Source organism: Talpa europaea, assembly GCF_964194135.1.
Source record: "Talpa europaea genome assembly, chromosome: 14".
NCBI lineage: Eukaryota > Metazoa > Chordata > Mammalia > Eulipotyphla > Talpidae > Talpa > Talpa europaea.
In genome coordinates, this window is record NC_140082.1 from 16,175,695 (window position 1) to 16,203,516 (window position 27,822).

At 41.8% G+C, this 27,822-nt stretch overlaps 2 protein-coding genes across 5 annotated transcripts in view; one reads left to right on the top strand and one right to left on the bottom strand.

Moving 5' to 3' along the window:
* Window positions 1-2,648: 2,648 nt before the first annotated feature.
* On the bottom strand, window positions 2,649-17,468 carry HSCB (HscB mitochondrial iron-sulfur cluster cochaperone; the record flags this gene model as incomplete). Of its 2 annotated transcripts, XM_084254145.1 has the most annotated exons (6): window positions 2,649-2,740; window positions 9,270-9,317; window positions 14,653-14,797; window positions 15,368-15,457; window positions 16,112-16,208; window positions 17,233-17,468. In XM_084254145.1, the coding sequence occupies 6 exons, from the start codon at window positions 17,466-17,468 to the stop codon at window positions 2,649-2,651; spliced, it is 708 nt and encodes a 235-aa protein (XP_084110271.1). The 2 variants fall into 2 exon arrangements, with proteins under 2 accessions (XP_084110271.1, XP_084110272.1); XM_084254146.1 differs by lacking the exons at window positions 2,649-2,740; window positions 9,270-9,317 and having other exon boundaries at window positions 14,785-14,797; window positions 15,363-15,457.
* A 2,728-nt stretch (window positions 17,469-20,196) lies between these two features.
* Window positions 20,197-27,822, top strand: part of CHEK2 (checkpoint kinase 2) — a gene marked incomplete at its 5' end in the record, with an annotated part of 32,130 nt that continues 24,504 nt past the window's right edge. For 2 of the 3 annotated variants that reach the window (XM_084254226.1, XM_084254227.1), the window contains 4 exons: window positions 20,197-20,500; window positions 23,886-24,010; window positions 24,498-24,645; window positions 25,591-25,681. In XM_084254226.1, coding sequence (XP_084110352.1) covers window positions 20,197-20,500; window positions 23,886-24,010; window positions 24,498-24,645; window positions 25,591-25,681 — 668 coding nt within the window. Of the gene's footprint in view, window positions 20,501-23,885; window positions 24,046-24,497; window positions 24,646-25,590; window positions 25,682-27,822 lie in introns of all 3 variants that reach the window. The other variant, XM_084254228.1, reaches the window with a different exon arrangement.

The following is a 27,822-nucleotide window of genomic DNA, read 5'->3' on the forward strand; positions in this document are numbered from 1 at the left end:
ATAGAGTTATAATAAGAGACAGACTGATACAGTATTATGAGTTCGATCCCCAGCCAGCCAGGGAGCTGCCCACATGGCATGGCAGACCTCTCCTGACTCGCCCGCTGCTCCCCTCAGCAGTGTATTTCAGTCTATCTGCCTGTTCTGTTCCGCATTCTGTCTCTGTTGAATCCTCTCACCCACCGCACCTCTGGAGTGCACCCCAGTTCTCATGTGCATAAATAAATCTTAAAAAAAAAAAAAAAACAACAAACAACAAATAGGGCTGCTAACCTTTCAGATGACTAGCTTATCTCCCATAGGAATTTGTCAGATATGGCATTTGAAAGGGTTCCTAGATTCAGAAGTTCAGCTAAAGCTTGGAGTTTAGGCTAAAAGGGAAAGAATTTGGAAGAGGAAAAAGAAACCCACTTGACTCAGTCTTTTCTATTTATCCTCTAAGTTGGAAATGGTTTTCTGGGAAACCCAGTGACTTTTCTAGCTGATGGTAACAGGTAGGATAAGGGCAAGTTTCTCTGAAGTTCTGCCAAAAATGTCATTTGAGGCAACATTTATCTGATTTCTTTTTGTAGTCAGATTGTTTTGGTCTTGATCATTGTTGTGCAAAAGGAATGAAAACTGTCTGCAGAAGTATTTCAAATACTGCTTTCATCTCCTTTTCTGCAGAAGCAGTCAATTTAATCAGGACATTTGCTTGCATTGTAATTATTTACTTAAAAGACTTCTTGTGTGTGTTTCAGACAATTAAGTCTTTCTCCTTATAAACTGTGAAGGGGTTGACGATTGTACTGATATTCCCAAGTACTATTATACTGGCAAGTGGCTATGGGTTAATTTGCTTTCAGAAGATCCATACATCCTAAAATGTTAACTGAATATAACTGGGGAAGAAGACATAAATTCTTAGACAAGGAAGGAGGCTGCAAAGGAGTTGCAGTTTTTAGTATTTAACCTTGGTTCAAATTCTAACAGTTTATTTTCCCTTAAGAGTTTGAATGTTGTTTCTTGGAATTTTTTTAATCAAAATGTCCTACTTTAATCTTTCTTGAGCCAGAGACTTAAATTTTATTTATTTATTTATTTATTTATTTATTTATTTATTTATTTATTTATTCAAGCACTGGGTACAGTCAGAAGCGCGGGAGGGTGAGAGAATTCACCAGAGCCAGAGGGGAGAGCAGAGCAGGCAGACTGACAAAGTACACTGCTGAGGGGAGCAGCGGGAGGGTGAGAGAATTCACCAGAGCCAGAGGGGAGAGCAGAGCAGGCAGACTGACGAAGTACACTGCTGAGGGGAGCAGCGGGCGGCAGGAGAGGTCTGTGCGCCATGTGGGACCCTCGCCTGGCTGCCGGGGATCAAACCGGCGCTGCACAGCCCAGGGCTCAACCGCTGCGCTACCAGGGGGGTCCTAAATTTTTTTTTTTTAATAAATCAAGAGTTTAAACTGAATTTCTAAAGATCTACAAGGGAAGTAGAGCTGCTTTGGGCTAAGAAAGTGTCAACTGCCCTGAGAGAAATTGACTAATTTTATTTTTAATGTTTATTGATTTCCTTCCCATTGCTATTTTTTTTTTTTTTTTTTTTTGGTATGGAAGAACTGAACTGGGATGTAAGCCAAATGTGCTGAGGTGTGAGAGGATTCATCAGAGACAGAGTGGGGAGCAGAACAGGTGGATTTACTGAAATACACTGATGAGGGGAACAGCTGGCTAAACAGGAGAGGTCTGCTGTGCCATGTGGGTCACTTCCCTGGTAAGGGATCTAAATCAGGCCAAAGGTGATAGAGCTGAGAATTCACCCCTAGTCAACCAGAAAGGCCCAAAAAAGAATAAACAGACTAATTCTTTTTATTTTTAAAGATTTATTTATTTATGCATACAAGAACTGGGGTATAGGCCAGAGGTGCAGAGGGTGAGAGGATTCACCAGAGACAGAGTGGGAAGCAGAACAGGCAGATCTACTGAAATACACTGCTGAGGGGAGCAAAGGGTGAGACAGGAGAGGTCTGCTGCACCATGTGGGTCACCTCCCTGGCAGGTGATTGAACTGGTGCTGCAGTTGCTGTGGATAGCTTCATAGTGTTGAGACTTAACCCCTTGTACCACCAGGGAAGTCCCCAGACTAATTCTTCATAATATTATCTACATTTTGAAATAAAATACCTGTAGGCATCTTTGCATGGTTGTAGAATGTCCTGAAGGTCACACTAATGAGGGGATTATCTATTACTGAAGATCACGCCATTAGAAAGTAGGTATGTTGAGGGGATGCTGGCAAGCCCAAGGCCAAATCTAGAGCACTACCTGTTTTATAAATAAAGTTCTACAATGGCAGAGTCAAATATTTACTACCTGGTCTTTTGCAGAGAAAGTTTGCTGACCCCTACTACAGAGCCTCAGGTTGGCCCTCTCCCCATCTTCTCATCCACTGGCCTAGATAGTGGCATGATGCATCAGGTATCACAGAAGAACTGACCACTTAGGCTCTGGTGAGAAGTATTTCCACCGGCATGATGAACTTGGCCATCTATTAATGATTGAATCACATCCTTAATTAAGATAAGTGATTACAGTATATTCTCAATTAGCAGAAACCAGAAGGGAAATATGCAAGAACTTTATTTTAAAAACTTTAAAATTAGCAACAATTAGAGGGGAATCTTCTTTAACTTGATCTGTTCTTCCACGTTTGAAAAGTATTTCATCTTTGTTAAAATTTCCTTGGCTTTTTCAAAATCATCTGAAATAGACATTAATGAGAGGTTCATTTCAAGCAAGAAAAAAACCAACCTTCTTGATCAAAGCAACTAAATATAAGTAGAACTGGCTCTGGCAGATCAATTACTCAGTAAATCTAAGTGAGAGAGAGGAAGAACATTTGGATTGCTATAGGGACAAAGGGTTTAACAAAAAGTGGGTAAATGCATGTTGCTTACAGGATTCAAACTTTAAATAGGAGAAGTCAATTCTTTCCAGGACAGTCCCCAAGTAGTAAAATAATTGTGATTTAAGAGTTCTCCCTCATCATACAAGGGGATGAAATCCTGAGAAGGATGTTGAAGCATTGAATATTTCCTCTGCTGAGGTGCAATGCTCCCTTAGAAGATTGTCTCTAGGAATGATGCCCTCAGACCAGTTGTTCTTGACTGGGGTTTATTTTGTGCCCAAGGGGATGTTTGGAACAACTGGAGACATTTTTGGTCATAGCTGGGGAAGTGGCACTGGCATCCAGTGGACAGAGACCAGGGGTGCTTCTAATCATTGTGCAGCGTACAAGACAGTTTCCCCCGTCCACTTACCTGAATTGTCAGTTTTAAGCTTGAAAAACCCTGACTTAAGATATATGCAAAACTAAGTAACATATCACGATAATCATATATGATTAGAATGACCAAGAAAAGGAAGCGAATGATTAACACAAATCAGAATGGTTAATAAGGGGGATGCATTTGCAAAGGACCTACTAGAGACTTGGATGGGAAGGGTCATGTTCTATTTCTTTATTTAATTTACACAAATTATTTTAACTGTGATAAAATATTAACATTAAAATAAAATGTATCATTGTCACCATTTTTAAACCTGGAGTGCAGTGACATCAAGGTGGTGCAGTCATCACCAGCATTTTTCATCCTTCAAATTGGAAACTCTACCTATGAAATAATAACTTCTCATTTCACCCTCTGTCTAGTCCTTGGCAATCACCATTCTACTTCTGACTCTATGAACCTAAACAGTGGGCTCCTATGGATTTTTCTTTTTGTGACTGGCTTATTTCATTTAACATAATATCCTCAAAATTCATCCATGTTATCGCGTGTATCAGAATTTCCTTCCTTTATAGGGTTGAATTATATTCCAGTTAATGGATGTGCAATATTTTGTTTATTCATTGAACCACTGATGGTTCTACCTATTAGTTATTGTGGAAAATTCTATAATATGGGTGGCTAAAAAGAATCCTCTTTAAAACCAAAGGTAGCCAAGCTCCTCTGAGCCCCTTTCTTTCTTCAAGATTTATTTATTTATGCATACAAGAACTGGGGTGTAGACAGAGGTGTTTCACTGCTTTGGCCTGAGTTCCATCCCAGCCAGGAAGCCAACCCAATCTCACCAGCAGACCTCTCCTGTCTCACCTAGTGCTTTCCTTGGCAGTGTATTTTAGTAAATCCACCTATTCTGTTCTCCAGTCTGCCTGCCTCTGATGAATCCTCTCACCCCCCACACCTGTGGCCTATACCCCATCCCAGTTCTTCTACACAAAAATAAATAAAAATTTAAAAAATATATTAAAAAGAAATTATGTTAGTATATGTTCAAGTCTTTAAAGGTCAAGGCTAAGGGTTAATGAAGAAAAGGGCTCAGGGGCCTCCCTGTTGGCACAGAGGGTAAAGATGCAACCTATGGGGCCTCCCCTGGTGGCGCAGCGGTTGAGCGCTGGGCTGCAAAGCTGCCCGCTGCCTCTGCAGCATCGGTTCGATCCCCGGCTGCTCCCCGGCTACGGGAGGAGGGTCCCACTTGGCGCACAGACCTCTCCTGCCGCCCGCTGCTCCCCTCAGCAGTGTACTTCGGTCCTTCTGCCTGCTCTGCTCCCTGCTCTGGCTCTGGTGAATTCTCTCACCCTCCCGCGCTTCTGACTATACCCAGTGCATGTATAAATAAATAAATAAATATTAAAAAAAAAAAAATCCAAGAAGGAATGCTCCATTAAAAAAAAAAAACAAACAAACAAACAAAAAAGATGCAACCTATGAAGCTATCCTCAGCCACTGTAGCATGAGTTCGATCCCCGGCCAAGGGAGCAACCCACATGGTGTAGCAGACCTCTCCTGTCTTGCCCACTGCTTCCCTCAGCAGTGTGTTTCAGTAGATCTGCCTGTTCATCTCCCCACTCTCTCTGGTGAATCCTCTCACACCTGCCCCTCACCACCCCATACCTCTGGACTATACCCCAGTTCTTGTATGCATAAATAAAAATAAATTAAAAAATAAATAAATGCTCAGCAAATTCAAATGGTTTTACATGGAACAACCATGGCCTCCTGCAATTTTTTTCACTTTCTTGACTCTACTGAGTCCTGTGTGTCCCCTCCTTACTTCCTCATTTTTCCTTTAAAATAAACAGTCAAACCAACATTGAATTCAGTTCATGCTGGAATCTTTTCCCCATCGCAAGAGTTATTACTGATTAAAATCTCTCCTTAGCATTTGAACTGATGTCTGGCTTGTTTATCTTTGACTGTTACCTGGTACTGTGACTCTGGTTTGGATTAGAAGCAACTCAGGCCCTTGGATACGACAACTGGACTTTTCATATGCACTTTCTCATCTCCAGTATGCTTGTTTTTGGGGTGTACAGTGATTTGAGTTTCACTCCTGACTCATTCCTTAGATGAAGGTCCACTAAAAATCCAATGAAGACAGATTTTGATTCTTACATGCTGAGAATATTCTCTGAGGCTGGGTTAGAGACCTGGACCAGAATTCTTCCTGCTTCCTTGATTCAAGTGGGGACTGAGTCCTGGGCTAGACATTTGTGAGGTCTCTTTGTTTTCTCCATTTGATTCTGCTTCTCACATGGAAACATCTCAGTTAACTGAAACCCTTCGTCTTGACTCCCTGCTAATGCATTACCACAGTGCTCTGTCCATTTCTCTTCTTGGTAGTATGACTTTACCTATGAAAATCTAGAACATCCATAGCTTCTTTGGGAAATTTAGGACCTTGAAGTAATTCCTCCAAGACCTCTCCTTCCCATTTTCTCCATTCCTTTTTTGACTACCACCTTCCATCCTCCCTTCAAATACTCTGCATCCTTTGATATGGCTCCCATTCAACCTTTCCCTTCCCACTGAAACTTTGGGTTCCCTATACATAGCATGGGCTCTCAAGTGACTCAGATATCTCCAAAAGCAACCATCTAAAGCTGAAAGAAAAAAGCTAAATGGAAACAGACATATTTAATCCACAATTTCCATAAGATTATTTATCAGGGCCAATAAAAAATTAAAAAAATTAAAGGTCTCAGGCCTCCCCGGTGGTGTGGCAGTTGAGTGCTGGGTTGCAAAGCTGCCCGCAGCCTCTGCAGCGCCGGTTCGATCCCCGGTGATCCGCGGCCACTGGGTGAGGGTACCACATGGCGCGCAGACCTCTCCTGCTGCCCGCTGCTCCCCTCAGCAGTGTATCTCATCACTTTGCCTGCTCTGCTCTCCGCTCTGGCTCTGGTGAATTCCCTCACCCTCCTGCGATTCCAACTGTACCCAGTACTTGTGTAAATAAATAAATAAATCTTTAAAAAAAAAAAATTAAAGGTCTCATCCACCTTTAATAAAAAAGATTGGGGGATTGCTTTAGCCCCCAAATTGAGCAGGTAATCTGTGACTTGTTCTATCTGCCAGAAACACAATATATAAAACGGAGCAATAATGAGAACCACTCACACATGAACTATGAGTCCTGTATTATTGTATTTATTTATGCTTGACTGTAGTTAACAATTTTAAGTGAAAAATGTTATAAATTTTTTGTGTTTGTCTGTTTATGTATGTATGTGTTTGTATTTCACTACTTCTGAACGGCACTTCCAAATTAATCCATAAATCCCTTGGAAGAATTTTCTTAATTGACCTAGAAAGAATATGCACTTAATCAAATTAAATTTTCCTAAGACTTCCCAAAATATAGGAACCAACTCAAGTCTCTTTCAATTTCATGTCATGTGGGTAAATCTTTGGTGAATAAGACTAGTTTCATATTGTCAATAGGTATGTCTACAGAATTGTAACATTAAATAAAGTCCAAACACACATTTTTATTCTACTTGTGTTTACTAATCAAATAAACTAATATTATAATTACTAGATGTTTAAAATTACAAAAATGGCAAATTTTATATTGCTCAAATAATTTTGACAAACTTAACTTCAACAATAACTGTGCTTTATAATATTTTATGTAAAAATCATTTCTAAAATGTTTTTGGTAATGTGCAATTTTGGACTTATGCTAAATTACATAACAGTCATTAAACATCTGAACAATTTCTAAATAAGAGAATAACTTTGTCCTAATATAGAATGTGGAAAAAGGAACGGGTAGAGAAAACATGGATAGAGTAAGTTGTAGGTTTAGAAGAAGTTTTACTTTTCAAGATGAAAGCTGGCTAAGATTAAATAGTGAATATACATAGTCTTTAAAAGAGAGACAACAGGCCCAAAATGTTATCATTTATGCAAGACTTAAAGTCTAAATTGACTGCTTCAACTCCTCCCAAAAGTAGAATTTTAAACCAGTCAATCTGGAATTTTCAGGATAGCACTAGTTGAGATCATCTGCATAAGAGCTCCCATGCCTGAAAAAAATCTTTCTTCTCTTTTGTTAAAAACTTTGTCCTGGGGCCTCCCTGGTGCTGCATGGGGTTAAGATGCAACCTATGAAGCTGCAGCAAGAGTCTGATCCCCACCCAGGGAGCAACCCATATGGCACAGCAGACCTCTCCTGACTCGCCCGCTGCTCCCCTCAGCAGTGTATTTCAGTCAGTCTGCCTGTTCTGTTCCCCTCTGTCTCTGGTGAATCCTCTCACCCTCAACACTTCTGGCCTGTACCCCTCCCCACCCCGCTCCTCCTTCTTGTATGCATAAATAAACAAATCTTTTTTTTTTTAAGATTTTATTTTTTATTTATTTATACAAGCACTGGGTACAGTCAGAAGCACAGAAGGGTAAAAGAATTTACCAGAGCCAGAGTGGAGTGCAGAATAGGCAGAATGACAAAGTACACTGCTGAGGGGAGCAGTGGGCGGCAGGAGAGGTCTGCGCCCCATGTGGGACCCTCGCCTGGCGACCAGGGATCAAACTGGCATTGCAGAAGCTGCGGGCAGCTTTGCAACCCAGCGCTCAACCACTGCGCCACCGGGGAGGCCCTAAATAAACAAATCTTAAAAAAAAAAAAAAAAAACAACAACTTTGTCCCCACCTTCTTTCTGACTATAAAACCTTCCATTTGTGTAAGTCCTTGGAGGCCTATCTTCTTGCTAGATGAGATGCCCCCCAATTCATGAATCTTTGAATAAAGTCAATCAGATCTTCAAATTTATTCCAATGAATTTTATTTTTTAACAAAAGCAAATGAACTCTAATATTAACAATGTACTGGTACAAAAACAGAGCTTCGTTTTCTCTCTGTTAAAATGATGAAGTTTCTTGGACTATTGGTCCACTCCTAGTAAAAAATTGTATTTTTTTCTTTACCTTTTGATAATTTCCAGTGCTTTAAGCTCTCTTTTTCATGTCCTTGATTACTTGGAGAACAGAAGCATCTCTGAATACTTCTATAATCAACTTACACAAGTAGATAACTAAGTATTATTTCACAGTGACCTATAATCCTACTTAATTAAATATTCAAACCTTTTACACTTTCCATAACTTCCCAAAATTCATTTCTAAATAGTTTTCTTGACCTTGAACTAACTTTGAAGTTTCTGAGAGGGCCCCTGGAAAACCTCAAAGGATTTGTTCTGTCACCTTTTAAAGAGATGTTAAATTAATTAGGCTAATTCAATACAGTAAATTACATGGAAAGCATTGTCAAAGAAGAGATGTAAGTACCTAGCCTTCCCTAGGTTATTTTTGTATGGTTAAGACATTACCATTTCAGAAATTATATATAGTTCACAGAAATTTTTCTTTTTCTTTTAAGATTTATTTTTTTTTATTTATACAATAGCTGGGGTACAGGCTGGAGGCGCGGGAGGGTGAGAGAGTTCACCAGGGACAGAGCAGGGCCTTGCTCTTATAAGGTAATATATAAAGGAGGAATATGGAGTCATCCAGCTCTTATTCTTTATAATAGCTTCCTTTATCTGGGTTAGTTTGAGTGGCTTTCTGCTTTCCTAAGTCCCTTACATATGGGTTAGCACAAGTCAGGGATGGAAAGGTTGTTTTTACTTGAATTTGCCTATGTAGGATTCAACCCATATTACACAGCTCTCATCTCATCTTCTCCTACTTGCTTAAGGGGAATGGAAGCACTTTCTCTTATCTCATCTTTCACTGTTTTTGGCTCATAGCTTGTGCCAAATTTCAGTTAAGATTCCAGCAAGACTGAATCCTTAAAGGCAAAAATGTTGACTCATATATCAATATGAGTACATATATCATGTACCTATCATAGTGGTAGGTATATAATAGTTACTTATTGAACTAAGTTATACCTCAGTGCTTACAATTTCTTCCCATATTCAATAAAGTCAAGAATATAAAAAGTACCTTGTTCAAAAGCTCTGCTTACATTATCAGTCAGCTCTTTCTGTTTACCTGTAAGAGAAAACCATTACATTAATTTTTCTACTTAAATAGGCTCATGACATGAAGAAGAAAATACTTTGTTATCATGCTAGTTTGAACCCAACATAGCAAGGAGTTTGGATTCAAGGGGAGACTTTGTAACTTCTGTCACATGATGGCAGCTCCTGTTGAGTGCAGGTACTGGCTGACCCTAGTTACAACATGTTTTTCTACCCATGGAAGGCCTAAGGGTTAATCACCAAGACTTATAAAATGATCAAAGAATCATTAAGAAATGCCTTGGCTGGTATTTCACGAATAAGAAAGTAGGTGGAACTGGTTTATGGAGAGGAAGGAGGATGAAAAGAACTATCCTACCTTGACTGTCTCCACCAAGCAATCTGAGTCTTCCAGATTTCAAGAGAAAATTTACAAGCTGGGTTGACCTATTCCCAGGGCATTGCACAGTGTGTCTGGGAAACCATTTGCAAATTATGCAGTTGCCCAGGAAAAGGAAACATTTAGATCATGTTGTACCTCAAAAGAGAAGATGCCAGGCCTCCCTGGTGGCGCAGGGGTTAAAGACACAGTGCTATCAAGCTATGGCCAGCCACTGTAGCATCTCTGCCTGCCAAAGAGCTAACCCACATGGTGCAGCGGACCTCTCCTGTCTCACCCACTGCTCCCCCAGCAGTGTATTTCAGTGGATCTACCTGTTCTGCTTCCCACTCTCTCTGGTGAATCCTCTCACACCCAGCCCCCCCTCCCCCCCTTCTGGCTTACACCCTAGTTCCCATATGCATAAATAAATCTTTAAAAAAGAGAGAGAGAGAGGGAAGATGCCAAATGAAGTAACTACTTAACTACTTCTGTTCTTTCCTCACTAGGAATTGAAGACTTTTGAATCTAAATGGTTAAATTGCTTTCAGACCTTAAAGAGCACAATAGAAAAAAAAATTACTTAACTTTCTCTCTGAAGGTTGTATTTACAGCTGTAGTAACTGCAACAACCTTGAGTTTCAAGGCCAGCTGGGAACTGAGGACACAGGAAAGGCTACTGAGGCAAAGTATATTGAAAAACTAGTTTATTTGTATAGATGGGACCCTTACTTGATCCCATGACCACCCTCACTTAAATATACCTATCTCTGCTCTTTGGTGTTTCTCTATTGAACTGTTTTGTTCCTTTGTCTCTGAACAGTTGGAAACATTAAAACTGCAAGTAATTGGGATTACAACCCTGTGACAACCAGTCATATCTCAAATTATTATAGCTAGGGAAAGATTCTATTTCTCTACTCAGCTCTAAAACTCTGAGGAAGCAGGAAGTAGTTTCAGGAAACATTGCCTCTGTCCACTGCCTCTCAAGATTGAGGAGCAGCATAAAAACCAACAGGGAATTGTCACAAGCCTGGGAGCCATAGTTCCTTGCCTTTGCTCTGTTCATCCCTGTTTTGCTCCACTTTGTCTTTTCTTGCAGACAAAACCAGAAAACCTGGCAATGCTGGCTGAAACCAAGGTGGAGGAGTTAGAAAACAAGGGTTAAGCCACCACCTTAGTACCAGCACCATGCTAGATCCAGTCAAGATCAAACTTGAAAGAAAAAGGGGCATGAATGCAGTTCCTAGAAAAACCTGTCTAATTCTCTGAAATCCTGCTGACACATTTTAACCTTTCCTCTTCTTTAGTACTTCCCCATACAAGTCCCTGCTTCTCCCTAATTCAGAAAGATGTCCTTTGAGACAGTAATCTGCCATCTTCTTCTTCTTTTTTTTTTAAAGATTTATTTATTCATTTATACAAGAACTGGGGTACAGGCCAGATTCGCGTGAGGGTGAGAGGATTCACCAGAGACAGAGAGGGGAACAGAACAGGCAGACTAACGAAATACACTGCTGAGGGGAGCAGTGGGCGCGACAGGAGAGGTCTGCTGCGCCATGTGGGACCCTCATCAGCCGTCTGGGATCGAACCGGCGCTGCAGAGGCTGCAGACAGCTTCACAGCGCAGCACTCAACCACCTGTGCCACCAGGGGAGGCCCCAGTAATCTGCCATCTTCCAAGGTTTGGTGGCTCCTGATTAAACTTGATTTCCTTCCACGAACGACCGTTTTTAAAATTTTTTCAAAAAATTATTTTTAATTATTTTACATATTTTTTTATATATAATTTTTCATTTTTGTACAATAAATGCATTTCCTTTTTTAAAAAAGATTTATCTATTTATGCATACAAGAAGTGTGGTACAGGCTAGAGGTGTGAGGGGTGAGAGGATTCACCAGAGAGAGTGGGGAGCAGAACAGGCAGACCGACTGAAATACACTCCTAAGAGGAGCAGCAGGCGAGACAGAGGAGGTTTGCTGTGCCATATGGGTCACCTCCCTGACCAGGGATCGAACTTGTGTTGCAGATTGCTTCACAGTGCTGTGTCTTAACCCCTTGTGCTACAAGGGAGGCCCCCAATGTATGCATTTTCATCTTGATTATAGTTCCCATAAAATTCCCACCACCCATTCACCCGTTAACTATCACCATGGTCCCTTGTGCTGCGGGAGGGTGAGAGGATTCACCAAAGATTGCGTGGGGAGCCGAATTGGCAGATTTACTGAAATACACTGCTAAGGGGAGCAGCGGGTAAGACAGGAGAGGTTTGCTGCACCATATATGGGGTTAGGTCCCTGGCTGGTGGTTGAATTCAGGCTGTAGAGGTGATAGCACTGACTAGGACACCAGGGAAGCTGCCACCAACTCTTGCTATAAGTTTTGGCTTATGCTTATCAAGTAGCCAGTCCCCAAACTCCTGTAACAGAATAAATCATTTATATGGTATCTGCTTTCAAGTACATTCTATCACCATTCTAGGCCTGACAGCTATTGGGGAATTGTCCTACGTGGAGATGCTGAGAACAGACCCTGTTTTCAGACTCCTAGAAAATAGCTGGAAATTTGCTTCTCATGGGGCAATGTGGTGTAAATAACAGAACACTGGATTAGAAGTCTGGAGCTCTGAAGTCCTGACCTCTACAACTAGCTCTATGACCTTGAAACATTCATTTTTTATCTTAGGCCTTAGCAGATTCCTATAGGGGAACAATTTAGGAATTAATCTAAATGATGGTGATCAGTCTGCTCAGTGTTACATGTTTACGATATAACTAGAAAACCCCTCACCACTGAGTACTTACTATGGGCTAGGCACTGTGCTAAGTGTTTTGTAAGCTTTCTATCTCATTTAACTTAATCCTTGTATCAACCAGGACTAATATTATCTGTTTTACAAATGAGGAAACTAAAAACAAATGAGGAAACTAAGTCTCAGAGGGAAGAAGTCACTTGCTCAAGGTCACACAAAAAGTCAGTGGCAATGTTGGGCCTAAACCCAAGTCCACCTAATCTCACAGTTTTATGATCCTCTGCCTCCCAAAGTCATATAGCCAGGGCTTCTGACTGCATGTCTTGAATTTCTCTTATCTCAATACTACCCAGCCCTAATGCTTCTGACACATCTTCAGTTGATGATCCCCTACCACAAATCCCATTTTAATGCCTTCAATTTCTTTATTATTCTTTACTCAGAAAATATTTACTGGATTTCTGTTATACACCAAATACTATTCTGTTTGCTAAAGATGGGAGAGAAGAAAAAAGAGACATAATTTCTGTCTCTGCAAGTCTCAGTCTAATGGGGGAGGCAGATATTGGTTAGATAGTCTCACACAAGAGTAAAGCTGTAACTTTGATTGATACTATAAAGGAAGGGTACCCACTGCCAAATGTATAGAAAGAGAAGTTCTCTGAGATAGTAATGATTGCCCTCACATCTAAAGGATAGTTAGAAGGGTAGAGAAGGGGATTTTAGGCAGAAGTAACCACATGCACAAAGACCCTAGGGTAGGAAGATGTCTACTCAGATGAAGAAATGGAAGTAACCTATGTAGCTGGAGTGGATGCAGCAAATGGGAGGAAGCAGAGGCTGGATCATGCAAGACCCTGTAAGCTATGCTAAACAGTTTAGGCTTTAATTTGAGAGCAGTGGAAGCATTTAAAGTTTTAAGCAAGGTCAAGGGTGAATGATTATATCTGGGTTTCAAAAAGATCACACAAAGACAGTGTAGGAATATATTAGGTATGTCTTAAGAGCGTAAAGATAAGGATAGATAAGTCTAGATCTACTGCAGCTGTCCAGATAAGAGTGGTAGCTTGGAATGGGGTGGTAGCAAGCAAGATGAATGGAGGGATTTGAAACACATTTAAGGTTACCTTTTCAAGAGTTGATGATAGATTATATGGGAGGAATTATAGATTATCTATAAAGGAGGAAAGGTTATAAGGATGGTTTCTCAGTGTTTTATACTTGTGCAACTGGATGATGTCCTTCATTTAGAAGGGGAATTGGCAGAGGAACAAGTTCCTTTGGGAGGGAGTTCAATGCTTGTGAATTCCCTTTTGGACACATTGATTTGGAATATATAAAATCCATGAAGACATCTGTTCACTGTCATATACTCAGTGTCATGCAGTGCATGATACATAGTAGGTGCACTATTTGTGAAAGTACAGATTTATATACCTTTGGAGTAAGAGCCTTGGAGCCTTTTTTTTTGCATAACATGGCTAATTGTACGTGTCAACCTGGTTAGGCTATGGTGCTTGGTTGTTTAACCAAATACTAGCCTAGCTGTTGTAAGGTAATTTGCAGATGGGATTAACATTTAAATCAGTTTACTTTAAGAAGATTATCTCTGAACACATGAGTGGGACTTGTTCATTCAGTTGAAGGCCTTAAGGACAAAGCCTGAAGTTTTCTGGAAAAGAAGGAATTCTGACTCAAAACCAACGTAGAAATTCTGCTTATGTTTCCAGCCTGTTGGTCTGCCTTACATGTTGCAAATTTGCTAGCCCCCACAATTATGTAATCAATTCTTTAAGTAAATTTTTCTCTCTTTTTACTTGTACACACACACATTAATGATTCTTTTTCTCTAAATAACAGAATAATATGGAATAAAATGGAAAGCAAAGCAATATGGGATCCAAAGATTAAGGTTTTAGTCTTTGTTATTATGTATCTGCTGTGTGACAGTGGGCATTACCATGAATTTCTGAGGCCTATTTTCTTGCTAGACTCAATAATATTATCTAAATGATGTTATGTGTGTGAAGGAGCATTGCAATCTGCAAAGTATGATGACACTCTTAAGAATGCTGAAAGTCTAACTCCAGACAAAATTGATTTCATTATTAAAAAGAAGCAAAACTTCCCTGAATCATTATGATAAGTATGTACTCCTTATATTCATTGTTTACTTAACCCCAAACATAGTCATTACAGCAAAAAAATACATTTGGTGGTGTTTTATCTTTTACCTCTGACAATAGATTCAATCTCTTTCACAGCAGCTTCGCTTTGCATTTCTGCAAGTTTTTCATTGATTTCCATTATTTCCATGAGGAATTGCCTGTCCATTTCATAATCTGTCCCTTCAGGAATCTCTACTCCACGGAGCTTTAGCTATTGGGGTATAAAGCAGAGAAAATAAGTTTGTTTCAAGAAACTATGTCCAGAGTCATGTAAATCCTATTCACCCTTTAGAACAGAATACCACTCATAAAGAAAACCTGACCTGTCCTAATAATGACGGTGTGAAATTTAGAGAGCTGGAAATTTGAACTGTGGAGTGTTGGGGAGGAATTTCTGCTACTAGGAACTACGAGATCCTGGGGAGTCATTCCTTTAATTGGGAGGTTCAAGTAAATGCATGTAAAGATTATTATTCAATCCTAAAACTGAGATGCTTACCTCCCTTCCTCTCCGGAAAAAAAACAACCCACAAAAACTATTCATCACCATCCAATCTTTGAAATTTATAGATGGTTAAAAAAATGCAATCAGACAAGTAAGATTTATAAGAGAATACTCAGAGAAAACTATACATGTGTAATGTCTTTGAGGTTAATATGGTTGGGTCCCTGGGTTTGCTCAGATCTTAAGCACTCTTCTGCTGAACATAGGGGAGCAGCTAATCTATAGCACACTGGACATCAGGCAGTAACACATAGAACGGTTGGGAAATCACCTTACAAGATATAGTCCCCTGCTCAGGGGGGCCAGAAGAGTCTTATAGGCATCATTCACCAGGGTCGAATGCTTCTTTGAGAACTCCTTTTCAGTCTGTTTGTGGAGATGAAGATTTTCTCATTACTATTCAAATCAACTATCTTATATTCATAAAGTGTTTTTTTTTTATAATTTTTTTTTTAAGATTTATTTATTTATTTATACATACAAGCACTGGGTAGAGTCAGAAGCACGGGAGGGTGAGAGAATTCACCAGAGCCAGAGCGGGGAGCAGAGCAGGCAGAAGGACCGAAGTACACTGCTGAGGGGAGCAGCGGGCGGCAGGAGAGGTCTGCGCGCCACTTGGGACCCTCCTCCGGTGGCCGGGGAGCAGCCGGGGATTGAACTGGCGCTGCAGAGACTGCGGGCAGCTTCGCAACCCAGCGCTCAACCTCTGCACCACCGGGGAGGCCCTCATAAAGTGTTTTATAAATTACTTATGGACAGGCTACCTAAGGACATGGACAGAACAGTGCTGGCATCGGGTGAGCTATCTTTATTTTTAACAAATGGGTTCTAATTCTGCTGGTAAGTCAGATAAAAGCTGTAAGTGCAGGACACATACAGTGCTTGGCTGATAAGGGTCAGACCACCCTGGTGACAGGGCAGAGCCAGTTGTCCAGATCTGTCCCTAATAACCACAAGGCCACAGCCACCCACCCAGTATGCAGATATGTTTTACCCCAATTAGGGTGGCCAACAGACTACCTGAGACCTCTGGCTGAAGAAATCTGGGTGGACAAGACGCTGTAGTTGCTGGTACCTGTGCTGGAGCTTTGCAGTGTCAACTCTGAAGGAACGGTTGCTGGGAGGAAATTGGGAGAAGAAATTCAAGCATCAAAATATTATATTTTTGTATACTATAGGCTTGGTTCCTGTTCTCAACAGACACAATAAACAAGAATTAGTAAACTTGTAGACAGATAATGTCCAAGATTGGTAAGTGCTGTGACAGAAAACTGAATACAGTCAAAAAGCTGTATTGAGCTGATGTGAGTGATGATGAGTAATCAAAGATGGAGGAAACATCCAGGCAGAGAAAACATGCAGAGGCCCTGAGGTGGGAACAAGACTGGCTTCTTGAAGAACTTCAGGGGTCAGTTATTGTAGCCTGTCATAAGTGTTCAGTGACTGGCAGATTCCAGGATTATGGAGCAATGGCATCCCCAAATTACATCCCATATTTCCAAGGACCAGGTCTTTGCTTAATTGTTTTCAACTTTATTTAAATCCAATTCCTTTCACTTTCTATTCCCGGAGGCTGCCCTATCAGAACAGTTTATCTTCATCTAACTTCACCTCTGCAAGTCCCTCAACCTTTTGAAAAAACATTTCTCAGACATCCTTTCTCCATTTTCCCTTTAGGTTCCGTCCACAATATCGCGTTTTCCCCAAACTTTTACTCCCTTACGTGGGATCACACCTCCATACTCTTATTCTTAAAAATCTCACCCCAAGTTTCTCGGACGCTATGCCTCCTGGGGCCCTCCCTCAGGCTCCGCCTCTCAGGGCCTGCCTCTCAAGTCTTCTCCATTAAAACCTCCATCCCCCAATTTAATTTCTTTCCCCGCTCTAGTTCTCCCTGCACTCTGGTCTGCATCTCTCAAAGTTCTCTCCCCCAGCTCCCTTTTCCTAGCGCTGGGATGTGGGACACCCTCCCCCCCCCCCCCCGTCTCTGGATACACCCCACCCTCCACCCTCCGGGAGACTCTGTTTTCTAGGGCCCCGCCCACCGATCGCACCGGTCCCGCCTTCTTCCTGAGCCGGAGCGGCCCTCCCCTCTCTCTCGGCCCCCGCCCCCCCATCACGGAACCCGCCCCCCCTCGTACCAGTCCAAGAGGCTGAAGTAGTCCTGAGTCGGGTCAGGGGGCTGCAGTGCCCGGCACTGCGGGCAGAAGGGCCCGTCTTTCCTCACGGGGCCCGCCGGGCTGCCGCAGTTCCAGCACCGGGCTGAGCTGCTTCCCGCCGGCGACGCCGCATGGCAGCTTAGCGGTCTCCTTCCAGGGGCTCCCGCTGGCCAGAACCCCCACGCACGGAGCAGGGCCCCGGCCCTCCCGCCCCACATCTGGCGCTCGGCCTATTCTGGTTGAGGTCGCCCGAGGGGGCAAAGGGGAGCAAGCGGTCGGCCCGACCAGAGCTGGTGATTGGCTGGGGCGCCGAGGGGGCGGGGTCACTCAGGGGAAAACTGGGATTCTGAGTTCGGCTCAGGGTTTTGAACTACAACTCCCAGCAAGCATTGAGTGTACGAAAGCGGTCACATCCGTTTCTCTTCATTGGTCCGGCGTCAGAGCAGACGTGTTTTGATTGGTTGAGGGTGGAGTTTGTATCAGCAGGTTTAGCGCCACTCGGCTCGCTGTGGCCGGGGAGAGTGTGCGACTTCAGGTGGGCTCACGCGGTGGGTCACGGTGGGGAGCGCCTCTTCGGTGTTTGGGGGTTCGAATCCCACGCTCAGGCGTTTAATGCAAGCTGAATCTCCTGAGCTCCCGCCTTGCCCAGTTTTTGACCTGGTGTGTGTCTGGGTGGTGGGGGGTGGGGTAGAAGACTGCGTGGGTGATTCTCTTCCGTCTTTGTAGATCAACTTTGACGCCAAGTTCACTTCCCTGCTACTTACAAGCTGAAACTGGCCCAGACCTACAGGATAGGAAGGAACCACGTTGTGCCCTTCAAAATCAGAGCAAAGTTGTTTTATAAAGAATTTCATAAATATTAGTAATTAATATCATACTTAAAGTTCAATCTCTGAAACATCTATTGAGAACTCCACTCTTAGATGGTAGGTGCTGCAGGAATTGAAAACACTGACCCTCGTAGGATGCGCAGCGAGTGTCCCTAAGTAAGTGTGTGGGGTTGGGGGTGGGGGGGCGGGAAGGCGCTATCTCTATTTGAAAAAAAAAAATTCTGTGTTGCACTTGTAAGGATTTTTCTGGGTGTCGATTCTATGGGACTGCAATTCTGTTCTTGAACTATCAAGCACTATTGGGGGAACATTCTTGCATCATCTCATTTAATTCTCAAAATCTTTTTTCAGATAAGGAAATGGACTCAGAGAGGTCGTGATCTGCCTAAAAGTCATGCAAATATTTGATTCGGGCGTTTGACTCTAGGCCTGTTTGCCTCTAACTACTCCAATCCTGGTGTCTGAGGCAAGGGATTCATTTATGGTAATGTTGATAGCAACTAACTTTTGACACTGTGTCTTTTGCCAGTTTTTGGTGTGAAAAAGTCTTGCTTAAAAATCTGCAGAAGGACACAACCTGGCTGAGGTAGTATGATAGTTGCAGATCCCAGAGTGGCAGACTCAACTTTAGCATCACCGTGTGCACTAAGGAAAACTCCACAGGACCTTTGTATGTGGAAAACTGTAAATGCAGCCAGTGTGAGTTGTGTTTTATTGTGTTCTCCTGGAGAAGTAGCCTGAGTATGTGGATCAGGAGATAATGCACTTCAGAAAAAAATCAGATTAGGGATTCAGTTATTTTGTTGTTGGTTCAGTTATTAGAATTTAGCTGTCCATCATGTTAATGCTAAAGTGAGGATTGCAACCTCTCTTCTGGTCTTGTGTAACTCAAATAGTTTCTGCGGGATTCTTCTGGTTGAAGGCCATGGAAGATCCTGAAAAGATGAGCCCCACAGTTAATTAGCATCACAAAGGGTAAGGCAGAGTTGTTTAGAGCAATCTTCTTTGTGTTCTGCCTCCTTAAATGGCCTGGTCCTTAAAGTCAAGGAATAGAAAGAACTACTTGGTCTTTACCCTCCAGTAGCTAGCTGTAGGAGGAGGGACTTCAGAGACATTTTATGTAAGTGGCCACCCCTGGTATGGTGCTTGGAGTCACTATACAATTTCTCTTTGCCTATCTTCTACCCCAAGCCACCTACCCCTCCTATCCAAACCTTATATGAGATTTAAGTATAGTGTGAGTTGTATTAATGAATACATTTTACTTTTCATTCTAATTTTTAAAGATTAGGTGAATATAAGCACTTAAGAGTCTGCCCCCCCAACTCCATTTTTTTTTTGCTGTTTTACTAAATTATAGCCATCAAATTATTTTTGGTTCTTTTCCCTGTGGCTTATGGCAGTGACACAAAACAACAGATCTGTTGAAAATGATTTGTGAAAAATTCTGTCTAGAAGACATAAGCTCTAGAATTTTAGAATGTTAGGGTGTTAATTTTTTTAAATATTTATTTCCGCATAAAAGAACTGGGGTGTAGGCCGGAAGTGTGGGGGTGAAAGGATTTACTAGAGACAGAGTAGGAAGCTGAACAGGCAGATTGACTGAAATACATTGCTGAGGGGAGCAGCGGGCAAGACAGGAGAGGTCTGCTATGCCATGTGGGTCAGCTCTCTGGCTGGGGTTCAAACTCGGTGCTACAGTGGCTTCAGTGTCTGACAATAGCTTGATAGTGCTGAGACTTAACCCCTTGCACCACCAGGGGTATAGGCCAGATGTGCAGAAGGGTGAGAGGATTCACCAGAGAGAGAGCGGGGAACAGAACAGGCAGACCGACCGAAATACACTGCTGAGGGGAGCAGCGGGGGAGACAGGAGAGGTCTGTCGCCTTGTGGGTCTCTCCACTTCCGGCAGGGATCAAACCAGCACTGCGGAGCCTGCGGACAGTTTCATAGCGCTGGGCTCAACCGCCTGTGCCACCAGGGAGGCCTTAGGGTATAAATTTTTGCATAACATGCTTACCATGGATTCCCCCCCCCCATCACAAATGCCCAGTCTTCACTCTTATCTTGTTCTGAAAGCTCACTTTATTATTGGACACTTCTTTTTGAGGTGGTGATGTCTCGGGAGACAGAAGCGGAGTGTCAGCAGTCCCACAGCAGCAGTGCCTGCTCCCAGTCCCATGGCCTCTCCTCGCAGATACCTGGCTCCTCCTCACAGCCGCAGGGCACATCCAGTTCCTCCACCAGCACAGTGCCCACCTCTAGTCAGTCCTCTCACTCCAGCTCAGGGACACTGAGCTCCTTAGACACAGTGTCCACTCAAGAACTTGCCTCTATTCCCGAGGACCAAGAACCAGAGGAGCCCGTCCCTGCCCCTTGGGCTCGATTATGGGCCCTACAGGATGGATTCACTAATCTTGGTAAGATCCTTTGCTATGTAGTATAATTTTGTTCAGAAAAACAGTTACAGAACGTTTTTGCAGCAGAAATCTCAAGACACTCCTGGAATGATTTGTGGAGTTTGAAGGCAATGAAAGATAAAACTAAGGAAGCAGTTTTTGGTTGTACACTGACTCTTCCCTGCTATCAAGTCCCATTTATTCTTTCAACGGATACTCACTGCTCTTCTGCAGTGTTTTCCATCTGAGCACCCGAAGAAAGTAGTGGCCCCTTCTCTTTGAAAAATGAAAATTCATGCAAACTTGCAGACATTTGTCAGGTAATCAGAAACATCACCACTTACCATCCCCCATTCCTGTCCTGCTGTGGTCTGCAACTTTAGATTTCTGAATAAGGATGACTGTTGACAGCCTTTATTTGTTTTTATCTCAAAACAGCCAACCTTGCAATTTGAATACAATCATCCTCTGACACTTCCTGGTTTCAATAGTTAGGCTTTGGTGTGGGTATGCTTGAAATAGCATTTTTCCTCCCTCTCAGTTTAAAATGATCTTCATTTTTAAAAATTTGGACTTGAAATTAATGGGATAGGAAATAATAACATAAAGAAACCAACAGTTAATTTACCATTTATACCTTGCTCTTCCTGCTTTCATGTCCAACTTTGATGACTCGGGGAAAAAACAGTAAAAAAATGGAGAAATAAAATACCAACATTCATATGTGCAACTTTAAATTTAGAAGTAAATATTTGAAGCTATTTTTTTAAAGATTATTAATGCATACAAGAACTGGGGTACAGGCCAGAGACGCAGGGGGTGAGAGGATTCACCAGAGACAGAGTGGGGAACAGAATCGGCAGACTGAGTACACTGCTGAGGGGAGCAGTGGGCGAGACAGGAGAGGTCTGCTCGCCATGTGAGTAGCTCCCTGGCCGTCTGGGGATCGAACTCGTGCTGCAGAGGCTGCGGATTGCTTCCTAGTGTGGTGCTTAACCCCTTGCGCCACCAGGGAGGCCCCTTGAAGCTATTTTTTACTCATGTCAGCTATATTTTTAAGATGGATTTAGGTCTTACGTATTTTGAGTGAGAAACAGATGGTGAGAAAGAGTAAAGTAGGATTTATCACCTTATAAGAGTAAGGTTACATATACTAAGAGCCTGATAGTGTTAGGGGGAAAAGGATATCGGGGCTGCCCTATAACAATAGGATGACCATCATAGATGCTCAATAAATAAAACATTATTGTTATTGTTGGTTATTGATTTATGCCTGTTTTCTTTTAAATATTTTGTAGTTTTAGCTATTACATTTACGTATTTTTGAGTTGATTTTTATATATGATATGAAGTAGGGATTCAAATTCATCCTCTTGCATGTACAAATCCAGCACTAATTTTTTCTGTTATTTTCTTTATTTTTTAAATTGTTACAAATTGTTGATTTTTTATTTTTACTCTTAAAATTTACTTCACTTATTTAAAAAAATTTCATTTTTGTTTTATTTCAAGCACTCTTTCTTGAAGAAACTATTGTTTCACCATTGAGTGATTTTGCCACTTTTGTCAAAAATCATTTGACCACGAATGTGAGGATTTATTTCTGTACTTTTTGTTCTGTTCCTTTGATCTATGTGTCTATCTTTATGGCAGTACTACAAAAACTTTAATGATATGCAGGGGGTAGTGGTGAGAGGATTCACCAGAGACAGAGTGGGGAGCAGAACAGGCAGACCTACTGAAATACACTGCTGAGGGGAACAGCGGATGAGACAGGAGAGATCTACTGAGCCATGTGGGTTAGCTCCCTGACTGTGGATGAAACTTTTGCCACAGTGGCTGGTGATAGCTTGATAGTGCTGGGACTTTAACCCCTGTGCCACAAGGGAGGCCCCAGTGTTTTATAGTTTTCAGTGTATGTCTTCTACCTTTAAAAAATTTATTTCTAAGTATTTTTTAATGTTAAAATAGGTCTAATAAAAATTTTGCCATTTTACCATTCAGTAAACAATTCATTGGTATTCAGTACATTCACAATGTTGTACTACCATGGCGATTAATCCATAAAATGTTTTCCTCTGCTAATTTTTAATTACCTCCCCCCAGCTTTTTTTTTGTTTTTTAAAGATTTATTTTTTTATACAAGCAGGGGGGTACAGGCCAGAGGTGTGGGAGGGTGAGAGAATTCACCAGAGACAGAGCTGGGAGCAGAACAGGCAGACAGACCGAAGACAATGCTGAGGGGAGCAGTGGGCAAGGCAGGAGAGGTCTGCCGCACCATGTGGGAATCTTCCTGGCTGGCCGGGAATTGAACCTGCGCTGCCTAGGCTTCACAGCGCTGTGCTCAACCCGCTGCGCCACGAGGGAGGCTCCCCCCACCCCAGCTTTTTTTGAGCTAAAGTTGATATGTAACATATCCCTTTAAGGTGTGCAACATGTTGATTTGATACTTACATATTGCAAGATGATTATTACTATAGCATTAACTATGTGATGAGAACATTGAAGATCTTTTAGCAACTTTCAAGTATATAATATTGCATTGTTAACTGTAATCACCATACTGTAGATCACATCCCTAAATTTACTCATCTTTTAGCCAGAAACGTGTACCCTTTTACCAACATTTCACAATGTCCCCTTTCCTTCAGCCCTGGTAACAAACATCCTGTTTGTTTTATATTCTGTTTATATTTTATAAGCTGTTTATATTCAGCTTTTTTAGATTCCTCTTATGAGAACATATAGCATTTGCCTTTCTGTCTGGCTTATTTCATTTAGCGTGATGCCCTCAGGCTTCATCCATGTACAAGTGGCAGGATTTCCTTCTCTTGACTGTGTAATATTCCACTGTATGTCAATAATATTTCATTCTGTATATATACATAATGGAATATTATATGTGTATTTATTTATGATTACAAGAACTGAGGTGTAGTTCAGAGGTGCGGTGGGGCGGGGAGTGTTGAGAGGATTCACCAGAGACAGAGTAGGGAGCAGTTGGATTGACTGAAATACACTGCTGAGGGGAGCAGCGGGGGTGCCAGGGAGGTCTCTGTGCCATGTGGACTAATTCCCTGGCCGGAAATTGAACTGTGTGCTGCAGTGGCTGCAGATAGATTCATAGTGCTGCAACTTAACCCCTTGCACCACCAGGGAGGGTTTTTAATGACTACTTGTTATTTTGTGGTTATGTATAAATCATAATTTATTAAACTCATTGTTGGAAGAATTTTATGGTTCTAACCCCTTCTTTTTTAGTCTTATAAAATCTTGATCAACAATTCTGTAATTTTGATTGCCTTCTTATACTTTCCTCCTACACATTGATTTTATGGGTAATTTAAAAAGGTGTCCAAATGCTTGAGTTTCAACAGCCCTCTGAGTGTGTACTTTTGTGTTACAGAGTGTTTTAATGACAACTACTGGTTTGGGAGGGACAGAAGCTGTGAATATTGCTTTGATGAGCCAATGCTGAAAAGAACAGATAAATACCGAACTTATAGCAAGAGGCACTTTCGGATTTTCAGGGTAGGTCACCAATATCCCTATATCTCAGAGAGCCGGTCATCTAGTCATCATAGATGACTTGGACATCTTGGACATCTTCCCACTATTACTTTGCATGAACATTTTTTTTTATTTTATAGATTGATTTATTTATGCATACAGGAACTGAGGTGTAGGCCAGAGGTGTAGAGAATGAGAGGATTCAACAGACAGAATGGGAACAGAACAGGTGGATCTACTGAAATACACTGCTGAAGGGAGCAGCAGGCGAGACAGGAGAGGTCTGCTGTGTCATGTGGGTTATCTCCCTGGCCGGCCATCGTGCTGCACTGGCTATTGATTTTGACAGCGCTGTGTCTTTAACCCCTGCGCCACCAAGGAGGCCCCCTGCGCCACCAAGGAGGCCCCCTGCATGAACATTTTAAAAGGCAAAAGATTTATTATTTGAAGAGTACCCAGAGTATGCATGAACTTTTTAAATAAAACATTCTCTATATCTCTATTTTAGGAAATGGGTCCTAAAAACTCTCACATCGCATACATAGAGGATCACAGTGGGAATGGAACCTTTGTAAATAGAGTCCTTGTTGGGAAAGGAAAACGCCTTCCTTTGAGTAACAATTCTGAAATTGCACTTTCAATATGGAGTAATAAAGGTAGTATCATTATCTTATGGTTGCTGGATTTCCCCCCCTTCCATATAAAATGATAATTGACCTTGTGTCCTTGCAGAATATGGTTTAAGTGAAGTAAGTAGGTTAGCATTTAAAATTCAACTCAGTTCTAGTTGCATTTTTAAGTTACGAAAAAGTTCTAGCACAAGAGATTTTCTAAGGTTTAATTGAGTTTGGCTAGTTCAAGATGGTGTATATTTTAAAGTACCAAATATGCAAAGGTATAAATGGTAGGGAAGATACTATTGATGACCTATGATCTAATTTTTTTAAAAGATTTATTTATTTATTTATACAAGCACTGGGGACAGTCAGAAGCACGGGAGGGTGAGAGAATTCACCAGAGCCAGAACAGGGAGCAGAACAGGCAGACTGACAAAGAAGTACACTGCTGAGGGGAGCAGCGGGTGGCAGGAGAGATCTGTGCGCCATGTGGGACCCTTGCCCGGCAGCCGGGGATCGAACTGGCGCTGCAGAGGCTGTGGGCAGCTTTGCAGCCCAGCACTCAACTGCTGCGCCACCAGGGGAGGCCCTATGATCTAATTTTTATTGGGATATTTATTTACTTGTCTATAACATTTTTTTCTAGGTTCCAATGAATTGCTTTTTGATTCTAGCTATGTGTTAATTTGCTCAGGTGTTTTATACTAGTGCAACTGAATATTCTGAGGTCAAGGAATTAAATTTAGCATTTATGTATGGTTTTCCATACAGATGAGAATGATGCAGTGTATTTCTATTGAAGAATGAAATTTGATTATCATCATTTTCCAAGGGTTTCGTGATATGTTCGTTTAGCTAAAAAATTCATTTAAGGTTAGAAGTTAAATGTAATTAAAGCAGTTGTCTTGTGTTCCATATATTTGCTAAACTTTAGGTCTTCTTCAAATGAATTAATGAGAACTATTTCTTCCCTTTTTCTCTTAGTTTTTGTATTTTTTGATCTGACTGTAGATGATCAGTCAGTTTACCCTAAGGAATTAAGAGATGAATACATCATATCAAAAACTCTTGGAAGGTAAATTAAATTACATTTAATTTTTTCCTAAACATTTGTCATTGGTTAATTTTTGTTCATGCTTTTATAACTTAACTATTCATAATTATTGGTAGGGTATCTATTCATGATAGTTACATTATTTATTTATTTATTTATTTATTTATTTATTTATGCATAGAAGAACTGGGGTGTAAGCAGAGGTGTGGGGTGCGGGTGAGAGGATTCTCCAGGGAGAGTGGGGAGCAGAAACAGGCAGTTCTACTGAAATACACTGCTAAAGGGAGCAGCGGGAGAGACAGGAGAGGTCTGCTGTGCCATGTGGATTGTTCCCTGGCCGGCCAGGGATCGAACTCGTGCTGCAGTGACTGCCAATAGCTTGATGGTGCTGTTTCTAACCCCTGTGCCACCAGGGAGGCCCTGATAGTTCCATTATTTATTTGGTAATAATCAATTGACATGAACAATTTATCCTTATAAATTTTATCTGTGGTAACTTTTTAAAAGAGGTTTTACTAAGATATAATTCACATAATATACAATTCACCCCCTTAAAGTACAATTCAGTGGTTTTTAGTAAATTCAGCGTTGTGAAACTGAAACAGGGGCAGGTGGGGCAACGGGAGGATGGAATACCAGGATAGGCCGAATGGCTACCTACCTGCCTAGGCTGTAAGACAAGAGAGCCATCAAAAGCCCCCCAAAAAGGCCAAAAACTGAAACCAAGGGCTATAGCAATACAACACCCATATAATAAAGGCCTATGAGCTATAGCCTGTGAAGTACAGTGCCTGATAAGACAGACTGGTCACTGTCTGTGGGTTCTCACCCACGTGCACAATTGCAAGAGACCTCAGGCTCCAGGAGTAACAACCATGGGATTTATTTTGCAAACAGGGGAAACAGCGAACTTATTGTAGCCATAAGTGGCTGGCTATCTCACCCAAATAGTGTCCACCAGAAGTACAATCAGAATGCCAGACACCTGTCACCAGAGCTAGAGCACACTGGCCAGTAGTGATGGTCACCACTGGTCCCCCAGAGGTGGTGTCAGCGACACCAAGTGTTAACAGCTCTTTGTGAGTTGTTGGACTATGCCAACAACAAATAGCTGTTTGAAACACCAGGCTTGGAGCCTTTCATGCTCCTTTTAGGTGATGTCAGAGACAGAGGACTTCGGCTTCTTTTCCTTCCTCGGAGATTGGCTGCTGGATGCTTTTTTCCTTCTTTCTTTGGAGGCCAGGAACAGAGCCTTGCCATTTTTTCCTTTGGAAGATGGAATAGTCTCTTTTTTTAGCTCTCTCCAATCCTGCCTTATATCCTCTTTCAGGGTATCACACTCACAATCCAAGTTGACCACTTTTCAATCCTGTTGCTGCTGATTGGACTGTTTAGCACCAATGAGCTAGTAGCTGGGACCTCTTGGGTTCACTCCATGATCCAGGAAGTAAAAGGGTGGTCTAGGCTCTGAGGAGCAGCTGTCACAACTGACTTGCAGAGGAGCAGCAGGGCCGGAAAACACCACTGCTGCTGTTGGCTCCCACCACTAAGGTGGCTGGGTTCTGGTAACAAACCACAGTTTTAGAACATTTCTATTACCTTCCCCAAAACCACATTTATTGCATTTTTGTATTCTTCAAAATTTGGGATATTTTGGGAAGTAAAATGAAACTAACAATTGAATGGCACAAAATTCTCAAAATTTTTCATCTTATGATTCCTTACATTCTTAAAAATTATTGAGGACACTATAGAGGTTTTCTTCATGTGGTTTAAAATTGTTAATGTATATGGTTTTAGAAATTAAAATGAAGATAAATTAACTCATTAAAATAGAAATTCACTTTGTTAAATAATATTTTTTTAAAGTTTTAAGTTCCTAGCCAGTTATGTTATTCTTTTATTTTTTTATTTGTTTATTTGTTTATTTATACAAGCACTGGGTACAGTCAGAAGCGCGGGAGGGTGAGAGAATTCACCAGAGCCAGAGTGGGGAGCAGAGCAGACAGAAGGACCAAAGTACACTGCTGAGGGGAGCAGCGGGCAGCAGAAGAGGTGTGCGCACCATGTGGGACCCTCCTCCAGGGCTGGGGAGCAGCCGGGGATCGAACCGGCGTCGCAGAGGCTGTGGGCAGCTTCACAACCCAGCGCTCAACCGCTGC